At 41.8% G+C, this 14,073-nt stretch overlaps 1 protein-coding gene across 5 annotated transcripts in view; it reads right to left on the bottom strand.

Annotated features, from left to right (window-relative positions):
* PTPRC (protein tyrosine phosphatase receptor type C) overlaps positions 1-14,073 on the bottom strand; it is a 126,285-nt gene that overhangs the window by 45,561 nt on the left and 66,651 nt on the right. For 3 of the 5 annotated variants that reach the window (XM_077902383.1, XM_077902384.1, XM_077902385.1), the window contains 7 exons: positions 12,466-12,606; positions 11,619-11,684; positions 10,414-10,440; positions 8,101-8,310; positions 5,861-5,989; positions 4,553-4,693; positions 304-423 (listed from right to left, as the gene is read on the bottom strand). In XM_077902383.1, coding sequence (XP_077758509.1) covers positions 304-423; positions 4,553-4,693; positions 5,861-5,989; positions 8,101-8,310; positions 10,414-10,440; positions 11,619-11,684; positions 12,466-12,606 — 834 coding nt within the window. The remainder of the gene's footprint in view (positions 1-303; positions 424-4,552; positions 4,694-5,860; positions 5,990-8,100; positions 8,311-10,413; positions 10,441-11,618; positions 11,685-12,465; positions 12,607-14,073) is intronic. The other 2 variants (XM_077902386.1, XM_077902387.1) reach the window with 2 other exon arrangements.

The raw sequence follows: 14,073 nt of genomic DNA, 5'->3' as shown, positions 1-14,073 counted from the left end.
CAAGGCCTGGTGGCCCAGCGGTTTAGCGCTGCCTTCAGCCCAGAGTGTGGTCTTGGAGACTTGGGATCGAGTCACACATCGGGTTCCCTGTGTGGAGCCTGCTTCTCCCTCTGCCTGTGTCTCTGCCTCTCTCTCTCTGTGTCTCTCATGAATGGATAAATAAAATCTTAAAAAAATAAAATCAAGGCAGATTGAGTGCCCATCACAGTCACTCTGTGGTTCACTAGTTCAATCCACATTTCTAGTGCTTTCCACTTCTGGATTTATTTTTCCTGACATAGAATTAAATTGCATACAAATTACCTTCATTAATGTGATAACAAACATTGTAACCATGAAAAGTATTTATAGGGGGTTCCCAGATGATCACTACGCTATTTGCGTTTTTACTGCTGCAGATAAGATTCTTAGGTGGGTCTGGACCTGTTAAAAGAATAAGAATACAAAATATTAAAAGTAAGACATGGAAAATACATTCTTCAAATCATAATTATGATGATCAATAAACCACATATTGAGGATGGAATTAATGAAATTAAAAGAAAGACATCTGGTCTTATTCAATTTGCTTTAGAGGTCACTTGACAGAGGAAACGTCACTCTAAAGTGGCACTGTGGACCCAAAGTATTCTACTGACATGAAGATATTTAAGAACATCCTCAGGATCCCTGGGTGGCGCAGTGGTTTGGCACCTGCCTTTGGCCCATGGCGCGATCCTGGAGACCCAGGATCGAATCCCACATCGGGCTCCCGGTGCATGGAGCCTGCTTCTCCCTCTGCTTGTGTCTCTGCCTCTCTCTCTCTCTCTCTCTGTGACTATCATAAATAAATAAAAAATTAAAAAAAAAAGAACATCCTCTTCCTCTCATATACATTATTGTTGACTTGTCTTGGGATTTCTAGATTTCACTGTGCTGAAAATCTGCCATTGGTAGTACTGGTAAACTTAACCGTCATTATTTGGAAGCTTCCAGTAACTAGTCATCATAACTTGAGATGAAGAATATAATCAATGCGTATAAATTAGAACCCTCGCACATTGTTCACGGGAATGTAAAGTGATGGAACCACTTTGGAAAACAGACTGACAGGTCTTCAAAATTCAAAACATAAGGTTGTCGTATGATCCCCAAATTCCAATCTGAGGTGTGAACACAAGAGTAATGAAAACATATGTCTACACGAAACTTAGAAATGGACATTCATAGCAGCATTATTCGTAATAGCCAAAAAGTGGAAACAACCTAAACAACTGATGAACGAACAAACAAAACAAGGTGTGTCCATACAATGGAATATTATCAGGCGATACACAAATTGAAGTATCGATACATTTTACAACATAGAAGCACCCCTAATACATTATGCTAAGTGAAAGAAGCCAGTCACAAAAGACAACATACTATGCAATTCCATTTATATGAAATATCCAGAATAGGCACATCCATTGGAGCAGGAAATAGATTGGTAAATACCTAGATGCGGAAAGTAGGAGGGAAATGGGGACCAACTACTAACAGAGATGAGGTTTCTTTTTGGTGTGATGAAAATGTTCTACAGTTGATTCTGATGGGGAGTCTTAATATATTTTTTAAACACTGAATTACATGCTTTCAACTGGTGAATCATGAAGTAGGTGAATTAATAAAGCTTTTTCTTTGTTGTTTTTAAGAATGTGGCTCCTTTTGCAATGGTCTTGGAGAAATGCCTTGTTTCCTGAATTAAGTGCTATGTAAAATGGTTGAACTGCTATTTTCTAAGGCTGAAGGATTCTTACATTACTGGAGTAAAACTTACTTAAAAACATTATTATTATTATTATTTATTATTATTATTAAGACTTACTTTTTTAAGAGCAGTTTTAGATTCACAGCAAAATTGAGGGGAAGGTACTGAGATTTCTCATATTCCCCTGCCTTCACACATGCATAGTATCCCCCATTACTAACCTCCCCCACCAGGGTGGTCCCAGTGATGAGCACACACTGACACATCACCATCTCCCAGGGTCCATAGTTCATATTAGGGCTCACTCTGGGTGTCATATTCTACGGGTTTGAGCAAATGTATCATATGACATGTACCCATTATTATGGTATCGTACAGAGTATTTTTACTGCCCTAAAAATCCTCTGTGCTCTATTTATTTCTCCCTCCTCTCCCACTCCTGGCAGCCACTGATCTTTTTACCGCTTCCATAGTTTTTTCAGAATATCATAGAGTCAGAACCATACAGTATGTAGCCTTTCATCAGGTAGTAATGGGCACTTAAAGTTCTTTCATGTCTTCCCATGGCTTGACAGGTCATTTCTTTTTAGTGAGAATAGTACTCCATTGTCCGATTATACTATAGTTTACCCATGAACCTACTGAAGCACATCCTGGTTGCCTCTGGGTTTTGGCAATTATGAATAAAGCTCCTATGAACAACCCTGTGCAGGTTTTTGTGTGGACATAACTTTTCAACTCCTTTGAGTAAATACCAAGGAGTGTAGATTGTATGGTAATAGTATGTTTCGTTTTGCAGAAACCACCAAAATGTCCTCCAGAGTGTGGCTGTACCACTCGCATTCCTACTAGCCAAGAATGCTTTTATTTTTGATTGCAGCCTTGTTCCGTGTGTTGTAAGTACCTGATGCTCTGAGTGTTCCAGATTCTGGACATTCTAATAGGCATGTAGTAGTATCTCATTCTTGTTTTCATTTGAATTTCCCTGATGGCATAGGATGTAGAGCATCTTCTCATATCCTTATTTGCCACTTGTATATCTTTTTTTTTGGTAATTATATATATTTTTAATACACTGAAGGATCCTACTTTGCTAATACTTAATTTACTATTTGGTATGTATGTTCACAGGAGAGACTGGCCTATAGTTGCCTGAGTCTTTCTCAAGTTGCAAATTCACTGAACATTAACCTTTAGCCTATCCCAAACCTTAAGAATAATCAAAATGAGCTGATAGAGTTCCATGTCTTCTATTCTGTTGAGTAGTTTGAACACGTGGCAAATCTGTCTTCATGTTTTTTTTTGTTTTGTTTTGTTTTGTTTTGTCTTCATGTTTTCTTAAGAGCAAGCGAGAGAAGCAGACAGTGAGTGGGAAATGAGTAGAGAGATATTGTACTGTAAGGTTAATTCCAATTTTCTAACCCCTCCCAGGTAAATTTTCATAATTTGTAAGCTCTAGAAAATTATTCATTTTACCTGACTTTTCATATTGGATGCAGAATTGCTTTTAATTTGTAAAAATAATTTACTCTTAGTTCTCTTTTTTTTTTTTCAGTCAATAGGAGAGTTTCATTTTTTTGCTAGAGGACTACTTTATTATTCTTTTAAAAAACAAGTCTTTACATTGCTGAATAAATTCTTACTATAATTTTGTTCCTTCTTTCAATAACTTTTTTTTTTCTCTTCTTTCAGTAACTTGATACTCTACACTTGGTTATTTTCTCCCTTCTACTATCTTTGCATTTTGTTGTTTTGGTTCTTAAAAGCACTCTCCATTGGTTGTCATTCGGCATACAGCAAAGTGATAAAATTTCTCCTAAAATATCGCTTGCTATCCCTTCAGGCTACAAAATCCTGCCACATTATGTCTTTACTCAAGTCTGAGTATCTGTCTTTCAAAAGGTAAATTGAGGCCATATTTATTTGTGGTGATTTTTTATATATCGTGGCATATTTCTGCTGTCTTACTTACTGCTTTCTACTAGTATTTTTTTTCTCTCCCTTTCTCTTTCCCTCCCTGACACTTCCACTCCTCCACCTCCTCTTCTCTCTCCCTCTCTCTCTCTCCTCTCTTTTCCTCCTCCTCCTCTTCCTCTTTCTTCTCCCTCTGCTTCTTCTTCCTTTTCTCTACTACTTTTTCCTCCTCTCTCTGTCTTTCTTTGGTGGTTACTCATCAATTGTCATACACATAATTCACATATTTTTTCCTAATAGAGTCTACATTTTGGAATCTCCATCCTTCTGTTGAATAGGAGTAGGATTTTAGCACTTTTTCCTCCCTTCACCGAATCTCCAACCCCTCAAATGCTATGATTTTTCCAGAATGGTATTTTCCAACTGTTATTGGCTATTGCAGTCTTGTGATTTACATTGCCGGCATCATAGTAGTGCTAATTATTATTTTGCCATTGATATTTAGATTCGCTGCTGTGTTTACTAGCCATGTGCTCACTCCTGTCAAAGGCAGCGCTTGACAGAAGGGCAGAGGGTGCAGTAGCACACCACGAGAATGATGCTGCAGGAGGAAAGGGGAAGTGAGTGAACAAACCATATCATTACCTCAGTTTTGTTTCTACCTTAATCTCACAACAGCCTACAATTTGCAGTTGAAACAACAAACAAGCAAACACACACACACACACACAGAAAAACTTGACAAAAGTTTGGATCTTTGCTCATGCGTTTTGAAATCCTACTTTAAAAAGGGGTACGTATCCATTTCCTGAAACCTCTTCACACCTATGACATCATTTTCTGTGCTCCTCAAAGAATTGTAAGAATATAAGAAGAAATTTTACTCATACGCATAAGCAATATACTCACTTCCAAAATCTGTTTCAATAATTTTACTTAAGTTCAAAACAAGCTGGCCATTATAGGATACATTCAAGTAACAGGAATAATCTGTTTCAGGTACAAAGCCTTCCCATTCAAATTGCATGTCTTTAGATGGAGTACGATTATCTGAAAGAAATAAATATCCCATATTAGTATATGAATACAATATATCACATTTAACTTTCTCTTTAGATTGCATAACTATAATATCTGTCAGATGGGAAACTTTTACAAATAGTAAATAATATGTAAAAGATACTAGGAACTATCATCATAATGCACAATTTTCCCACACTCAATTTTAAAGAAAATATTAAGAAGTCTAACTGAATTTGAGAGTGTCTCTAATTTAATTGATGGAATGAGTTCTCTGTTCGGAAGCTGAGACTGCATCTGTGCTAGCCTTTGCCTAATAGGTACTTTAGATACATCATTGTTTTGCCATCAGTTCATCGTGAGTTTGTTCTTGCTTTCCTCACACTACCTGTCTTATAGCCATGAATCTTCTTTTTAGCATGATGACTACAACCAGAGTCACTCTGCACCCTTGATGTATGTGTGTATGTGTGTCTGTCTATCTGAATTGCCAAGTATGGCTCAGCAGATGGATTTATACCAAAAAAAAAGGAGCTTCCACTTTAAGAAATTCCAATATAAATAAATCATTGTCATTAGTTATTAAAAAGAACCTGTATCTCAATTATTGTCCCTCATATGAACCCAAATTCCTATTCCTCAGGGTACTTACTGTACTTTTCCCATTTTTGTCTTTCATGTAAGTGTTCTTGAGGTCGTCTATAAATTTTGTTGATGGAGGGCTGACCACATAAACTCTTGAGTAGTAAGACCTTACTTTTGCTTTTTATTTATTTTATTTTTTTTACATTTGCTTTTATTACAGTATGTGTATCATAATTATCCTATAACATCCTTCTCTGATAATCCTTCAACAATGCCTTGGGCATTGTGTATAACAGTTGCCAAGAAAATTCTTGTAAATTAATTGACTATTTACTATTTCAAAGATTATCTTTTTGGGAATGTATTTGTCTGTTTGGTGAATGTGAGTGGTATAAAGAATACAAAGTTTTGACTCCAAGTATACTATGGATCAAAAGAGTGGGGGGTGGGAGGAAGGTAGAGGGTGGTGGGGGGCTTAAGAGGAAGGAAGAAGGGAAGGAGGGAGGGAAGGATACAGGAAGGAAGAAAGGAAGGAGGAAGGAAGGAAGGCATAGATAATATCTAGAACAACTTTCTACCATAAAAATACTCTAATCAAAGCTATATTCTTACCACACTGAAGTCTGTATTTAATTTTACTTTTGTCACAAGTAAAGTTTTTCTTTTCTTCTACTCTTACACAAATAGAAGTATTTGCTTTCTCTTTCTGTGTACAGTCTTCCAGATCAAAATTTCCACGATCTGTCAAAAACCAGATATAGAAATAGATGATGAGTGTTTCATAATGTGTGCCGCATGCTCAATTAAAATGACTGAAATTATATTCATAATATAATCTTTGGCAAGCGTTTAGAGTGCTTTTGACAGAGTCTAATAATTCAGAGTTAGGCATGTCTCAGTTTTTTAGCTTATTCTTTTTAATATCACACATTTGGGCAGCATTTTATTGAGAATTTATCTTACCTTTAAAAAATGGGACCCAAGCAAATGTATAGATGAAATTGCATTTTTTTTGGACATTTTAAAACACTCTCTTCATTCTTCTTCTTACTTATATCTTCAGTTTTTTAATTACTCTGATTTTTTGATTAAACGATTATTACACAGAATTATGGGGGTTTCTGCCTCAGGGAATGCGTCTTTTAAGTTGTCACTTTCTGTTTCTAATTGATAATTAACTTCAGTAACTTTTCAAAAATATATCAAACTTTGACCTATGTATTTTTAAAGTTTTTACTTTAACTCTAGTTGGTTAACATACAGTGTAATATTAGTTACAAGTGTACAGTATAGCAATTCAACAATTCCATACAGTAACAAGGGCACTCCTTAATCCCCATCACCTACTGATCCCCTTTCCCCTCTGGTAACATCAGAGTATTCTCTATACTTAAGAGTCTGTTTCTTGGGACGCCTGGGTGGCTCAGTGGTTGAGCGACTGCCTTTGGCTCAAGGCCTGATCCCAGGTCCCGGGATTGAGTCCTGCATCAGGCTCCCCACGGGGAGCCTATTTCTCCCTCTGCCTGTGTCTCTGCCTCTCTCTCTGTGTCTCTCATGAATAAATAAGTAAAATCTTCTTTTTTAAAAAAAGAATCTGTTTCTTGCTTTCTCTGGCTCTCTCTCTCTCTCTCTTATTTTTCCCCCTTTGTTTGTTTTGTTTCTTAAATCCCATATATGAGTGAAGTCATATGGTACTTGTCTTTCTCTAATAATTTCACTTAGCATTATACTCTCTAGCTATATCCATGATGTTGCAAATGGCATATCCAATAAAGGGCTAGCATCCAGAATATATAAAGAGGTTATACAAATCAACGCCTAAAAAACAAGTGACCCAATTAAAACAGGGGCGGAAGGCATGAACAGACTTTTCTTTAAAGATGACATGCAGATGGCCAACAGACCCATGAAGAGATGCTCATCATCACTTATCATCAGGGAAATGCGAATCAAAACTACATGAGCTATAGCATCACACCCACACCCATCAGAATAGCTAAAAGCAACAACACTAGAAACAAGAGGTGTTGGTGAGGATATGGAGAAAAAGGACCCCTCCTGCACTATTGGTGGGAATACAAATGGATGTAGCCCCTATGGAAAACAGTAGGGCGGTTAAAATTAGAACTACCTTAGGATCCAGCAATTTCACTGCTGGATGTTTACCCACAGAATACAAGAATGCTAATTCAAAAGGATCCATCCAACCCTATGGTTAAAGAAGCATCATTTACAATAGCCAAGATATGAAAGCAAACTTTAGCCTATTTAGATGTTAACAAATCAATGTTCTTGAATTATTAGGTGATGGCAGAGAGTCAACAAATTTACACAATTCCTGAATCCCTTTTCCAAAACACATTTTGTTAAGATAGGCTGTAGTGGAGTGGGCCCGAGGCCCTAGGCCCTTCTTCCCAGCAGTAGCTGAGGAGCAAACCTGCCTTGATCACCTTAACATGATTATAGCTCTCTTTTTGTGTGTGAAAGTATTTTTGTTCTTTCCACTACCATCAAATCCTTGACTTCATGTTTTCCCCCAATATACTTCAGACACACCTGTATTTAGAAAGCTTGTGGATAATCACTTATCCACAGTGGAATAAATTACACCTAATCTACACAAAATACTATGTAAAAGGAGTGTAAGGAAGGGAAAATAATTAAGAAGGCTTATAAGAGTTTCTAACTTCACTGGGTCAGGAGAATGGAAAGTTCACCCACTGGCCTCCAGCTGACTTCCTGTCCTTCATCCCTGCTCACTCAGCCGACAGATTCCAGCAACCACTAGAATGCAAGACACATAGAATTGTACTTTTTTGCATATATACAAATAGAAACCAATTTATATTTACCTGGTGGTACCTCTAAGGTTAAGGTTTTATTTGGACTGTCACATGAACTGTGACTTATAGTAATATTCAGGTTTTCACATTCTTTTAGGTTAGAGATCACATTTTTTTCACATTGGTCACAATTCACGGTATCATTAACATTTAGTTTTGCTACAAATGAGTTAGGTTCATAATAACAATATTCCACGGTGATATTTGCGTATCTGTCCTCTGAAAGAAAAAAAGTGAGGGTTATTTATCATTTAAAAATTTTTTTTCAGAACAAATAAACCTATCTCAAATGCAAACGCCTTAATATAGATTTTCAAAAATATCAAGTATCTAACAAAATATCCCCAGAAACATTAAAATGAGAAGAAACACATCAAGTGTATCCATAATTGATTTTTCAAAATTCCCTTTTATTGCTGCCCATCAAGGACCTCAGTTCTTAAGTTTATACTTGGGTGGTTAATAGATTACTGTCTTTCTAACTAGACTGTATTTTCTATGACAGCAAAGTCCAGTCTACGTTGATCATCATAAACCCAAATTGTTGCATGAAACTTGTCATTAGCACGGGCTCATTTGTTTGAATTATTTGTTGAATGATGCACAAATGAATGAGGTGTCTAGCAAATTTCTTCTTGCTTATCGTTTTCCTTTCTTTCTGAAATGCAGTTTTTGATTACCTGTTTCTCCAAATATGTGGAACGTTAATTCTAGGACCACAGGCTTTATTATTCCTTTACCTATGTAAAGTTATTTATAATAAACCCTCCGAAGTACCTCTCCTGGTGCCATGTCACATTCTCTCCTTTATTTAAACACATTCCATTGACTGGTAAAAATATCTTTTCCACAAATGCTAATTTATTCACTCATTTTTAATCCAAAGAACATTATTAACCCGTTATTCTGTTTAAGACATTGTCCCGGGACCCCTGAGGGGCTCAGCGGTGGAGCGTCTGCCTTCTGCTGAGGGCGTGACCCCAGGGACCCAGGATTGAGTCCCGCATCGGGCTCCCCGGGCAGATCCTACTTCTCCCTCTGTCTGGGTCTCTCATGAATAAATCAATAAAATCTTTAAAAAAGAAAAAAGAAGTCCCAAGCCCTAGGAATGATCAGCTTTTAGAAACATGGAGTCTAACATAGAGACAAGCATAGACGTGAGTTGCATAAGATATGCAAACACCTAAAACAAGATTATGCACAAAATAATATGGGAGTAGGGTGGGGGGACACCTATTCCGATTGCAGGGATAGGAGAGGCTCTCCAGAGGAGATGGGTGACTCAGTTTGTGTTTTAAAATACAAGCAGGACATAGCAAAACAGATGGGGGGGCTGGATAAAGATGTAAAGATGGAGTGGGGTCCTAAGTGTGGGGGACGAAGAGCGGGGAAGAGCACAGAGGCATTGTGCAATCACTGTGTGTTTAGAAAACGGTAAGTAGTTTCACACTGGTTAAGTGACGAGTGTAAGGAGGCAAAAATACAGGAGGAATGTGATCATAAAAGGCCATATTGGGATCCCTGGGTGGCGCAGCGGTTTGGTGCCTGCCTTTGGCCCAGGGCGCGATCCTGGAGACCCGGGATCGAATCCCACGTCGGGCTCCCGGTGCATGGAGCCTGCTTCTCCCTCTGCCTGTGTCTCTGCCTCTCTGTCTCTCTCTGTATGACTATCATGAATAAATAAATAAAATCTTTTTTAAAAAAAAAGGCCATATTAATTAAGCCAACATATGAGGGCTGATCTTTGCATCAGGTGCATGGGGAGCTGCTGAAGGCGGAAACTTCAGCGGTGAGATTCCCAAACATTTGTAGGGTGAAGCCCCCGCCATGGAAGACTTTCTCCGAGAGGAGAGTAGGAAGGTGGGAAGAGTTGTACAAACTGTCCTCAAGCACCTGCTTTGAGCCAAAACCCCAGCAAGACAGAAAGACAGGGGCAGAGACAAAAACAGATTCTTCTTGACCAGCCTTGAAGGCCTGCTCCCCATTGCACGTGTATCATCACACTGCATCCCCACCCCCGGCAACCCTAAAGCAAACTTGCTATCTTCATTTCACGCATACCCAAACTCAAGTTAAGTGGCTTCACCAAAGTCGTTTAGCTAGTAATTAGTATTCCTGGTGCTCCAAATTAGGTTTGGACATGACGTCAAAGCTTCTTGCCCCTGAAGGTCACTGGCTCTGAAGATTTGGGACTAATCATTGCTGGGAAATGAGAGCCAGTGGATTTAGTGTACTACTACTGGGTCTTGAAGCTTGGAAGGAAGAAGGAAATAATTAAAGTGATATTCTAAAATGATATACGCAACCTCTAGATAAACTTACCACATGTTTGCCTAGGTTCTGGGGAAACTGTAAGAGAAAAAAAAAGGGAGTGCAAATTATTAAAATTTCATTTACAATATCTCTGCTATAGTCATTGTGGGAAAGGGTGGTTTATCATGTTTCAAGTTCATAAATTGTCAAGTCTATGAGTTAGGTTTAATAGTGCAGGGTTTGCCTAATACGATGTTTTCCCATCAAAACTTCAAATGTTATAAACTCATGAGCTAGTTCTAGAAAAACGTTTTCATGAATTTCCCCACTAAACGTGATTGTGATCGTAATAATATTCAGATTTTTGAGCACACATTTGATTACGGGGTGGTGACATGCCCAACTATCCACGCAGCCAAAGACATTTAAAGCTCCTCATCCCCTTGATTAATCTCAAAACAGACTTATATAATTATAACCCCTGGAGAGTTCAGCTTACACCTTTGCTTAAAAATTCAGAAAATAGGCACAGGCTGCTTCATTCCCTAGTTTAACTGTTGCTAAGTTGTTTGCGCATCTACTGGATCCAGGGTAATTAATGGCTCTTTCCAGAAACTGAAACACATCTTGGGTGAAGCACATGTACTAAACTAAACAACGAGTGGAAATGTGCTTTGTGAAAGCCGAGAGAGCTCTGCTAATCTGGTCTCTGCATTGCAAGAATTGGGGAAAGAACGGTGGGCCTGCAGTCTCCGCCACCGCCGACCCACCCACTGGCACTGCCGACTGCTGGGTTCGTTCTCTAGAGGCCCCTCGCCTTGGCTTCCTGCTCCACATCGCATGACTGGGGCTCTAGAAACAATCCCCTGCTATTCACCACTTGGAATGGAGAATTCCATTGATAGAATCATTCTTTTTCATACTAATACCTCAGCCCACTCTTGGAGAAAGAAGTCTCAGTGTATGCGATTATTTCTCTACGCATCTGCACACAGTACACAACTCCTGGGGGCTGCTCACTAGAGCAGTGGGGTGGTAGGGTATTCCGGTAGCAGGAATGCCCTACAACAGCTGGCCCTGATCTCACCAGCTGTTGCCCTGCTAAAATACGTGGTGCGAGGCTCACTGCTATGCCACAGCCCCCGTGGTTAGAATACTTCATTGAATTTCTCAAGAGAAGGAGCCCAGTTTAGAGCAAATGGAAGACCCTTCTAGGAGCCCATCCCAGGTACATGGTGGTGGTGTGATTGTATGGCTGGGGGTAAGATTGTCACCTATTGTTGTGGGAGCAGTTGTATGGTTAGTGCTTGTTGCGGGTGAAGTGGACGTATGAGTCTCATCTGCAAGGAAATGAACAGAGAATAAAAGTTAATGAGTTTGTCATACGGAAGGGCAACCGCATCTTCACTACAGGAGTCCTCCTTGGAATGAACGCTTGCTCTTTTTTTTTTTTTGTGCTTATTTTTAAAATAAGAAAATGAATCAGCACTTTCTCTGCCAATGGCCTTTTAAGATAACCAACATTTCCAATAATTAGGGCTTGACGTCATGTAAGTCTGGAGAAACTATCCACTCCTTGGTGCGCTTCTTACCTGATGTGCCATCTTCCTCACACTACTCCTTTCTCCTTCAATTACAACTTCCTTATTTTAATTCAAATACGGATACCAGTTACTCTTTATTATTATTATTATTATTATTATTATTATTATTATTATTAATTGCCTGCCAGCCTTTCTACATATTCAGTTCCCATATCAATCCTATAACATGGATATTATAATATCCTTTTTTTTTTCTTTTTAACAGAGGAGACACACACAAATTGTGAGTAGCTTATGCATGAGTCAACGAGGCTGGATTTGACCCCGGGTGGGGCTAGAGGACACAAGAGCCTGCGTTGATGGCCTTTGCCATCAACGTTCACGCTGCGAATAACAAAATAAAATATGCAAAGAAAAAAGAAAAAAGCTTCCTGGCAAGTTTATTTTGTCTAATTTAATATCAACATGTGAAACTTGGTAAACCGGGAAACCTCCAAATGATGTCCGGCCTGAGGTTAAAGGGCTGCAGGGCGTCCCTAGCTTGCACGTCACTGTCCCCCCCACCCGGGGCTCGAACCTGAGGAGCTGGCATTGGCCGGGATGCTGGAGGCGCGCGGAGGCGCCGCGGAGCTGCTGCGTGCGGGCGGGGGGGAGGCTACTGGGGTGGCAGCTGGGTCCGCGGGGAAGGTGCGAGGGGTGGTCCACTCTCCCGAGGACCCTGCAAGCACAAAGGCCGTCGCCGCTGGCGTCGTGTCTCCCACACAAGGGGACGGCCAGACGGGCCCCCCAGCGGACCCCGGACCCCGAGGCCCAGCCCCGGGGGGCCCTTGCTCTGTAGAACCGCGCGGACACCTGCAAGGTGCGTGGGACCCCGGGCGCACGCGGCACGTGCCATCGGGGCGAGCACTGCCGGTCCGGGGGCCCCACCCAGAGAAGCCCCCCCTGGGTGGCGGGTGGCCTTGGGTGGCAGTGGGAATGCACCCAGGGGACCGCGTGGGGGGCTGACACCCCAGGCCGGCCGCGGAGCTCCGGGTGTGCAAGCCCGGGTGGAGGGTGGCGGACGGGGAAGCGCAACCTGCCCTGTGCACCCATGGGTGCGCCTCTCTGGGTGCAGAGAGGAGCTGGGTGGGGTGGTGGGTGCAGGTGCTTCGGGCCACTGTCGGATGCCTCTGCCTCCCCGCCCCCAGGACACCCCCTCCGCCGTAGGAGCCCCTCCCCGGGGGAAAGCAGGTGGCTCTGGAGCCCGCGGCGCCGGACGATCCTGGCACCCCTCCCCTGGGGTGCAAGCCCCCCCAGGAGCACACCGATAGAGAGGCGGGGGTCAGGGGGTCAGAGCTCAGGGCCCCCCCAACCCCGCCCCCGGGCATCGCGCAGCGCCCACCGCGGGGCCGCACCCAGCGCACCCCAACCGCACCTGCCAAGACTCTGGGTTTGGGTCTCTGCTCGTCTCCCCAATCCGCCCCCCACTCGCCCCCGGTTTAACTGCGCCGCCACGGAAACCGTCAGCAGCCGCTCCCCAGGCCCTTTCCTGCTTTAAAAAATAATAATATTTTTTTTTTTTTAGACCCAGAACTGGTCCTCTGCCAAGTTTTAAGAATCGGCGGGTTTGTCTCTTGCCTTCTAGCGTGTTCCTTCCCAGTCCCCTGCGCAAGCCTGGCCTCCCCCCCACCCCACCTCCCTGCCCGGGCCCTTGCTCTCCAGCTCCCCCCTCCCCCGCCCCCTCCTTAAATCCCCTACCTTCCTATTTTATAGGAAAACTACAGTTCCCTTGCGTAGGTAATCTCTGAGCTGCTTTCGAAGTGACTTTTACAATTTTAATTAGGGGAATTAATCCTAATCAGTTTTTAATCAGTGCAAGGAGCGGCTTGGAGGGGAGGAGTCCCCTGGGGAGGGCAGGGCGCCTCCGGTGAGGGACCGCCCAGCTCACGCACCGCCTGGGAATCCCTGGCTTTGCTGGAAGCTCCACTTTTTTTTTTTTTTTTTTTTTTTCTCCCTGCGGTTCTGGGGCAGCTGGCCTGGGTGGAGCGAGGCGGGGCCGAGGGCAGCTCCCTTGACAGCTCTTAAAGCAGGTGCACAGCCTGTCATGATCTTTGCGCCAAGGGAAGAGCGTTAATACTCAAAAAAAAACCCATCATTCTCCGTGATTTGCTTGGTTTCCGTGTTCAATTCCCGCTTGAGGCAAGGC

This window comes from Canis aureus, chromosome 6, assembly GCF_053574225.1.
Source record: "Canis aureus isolate CA01 chromosome 6, VMU_Caureus_v.1.0, whole genome shotgun sequence".
In the NCBI taxonomy this organism is placed as follows: Eukaryota; Metazoa; Chordata; class Mammalia; order Carnivora; family Canidae; genus Canis; species Canis aureus.
Note: the sequence above shows the minus strand (reverse complement) of the source record. Positions and strands in the feature narration are given on the sequence as shown.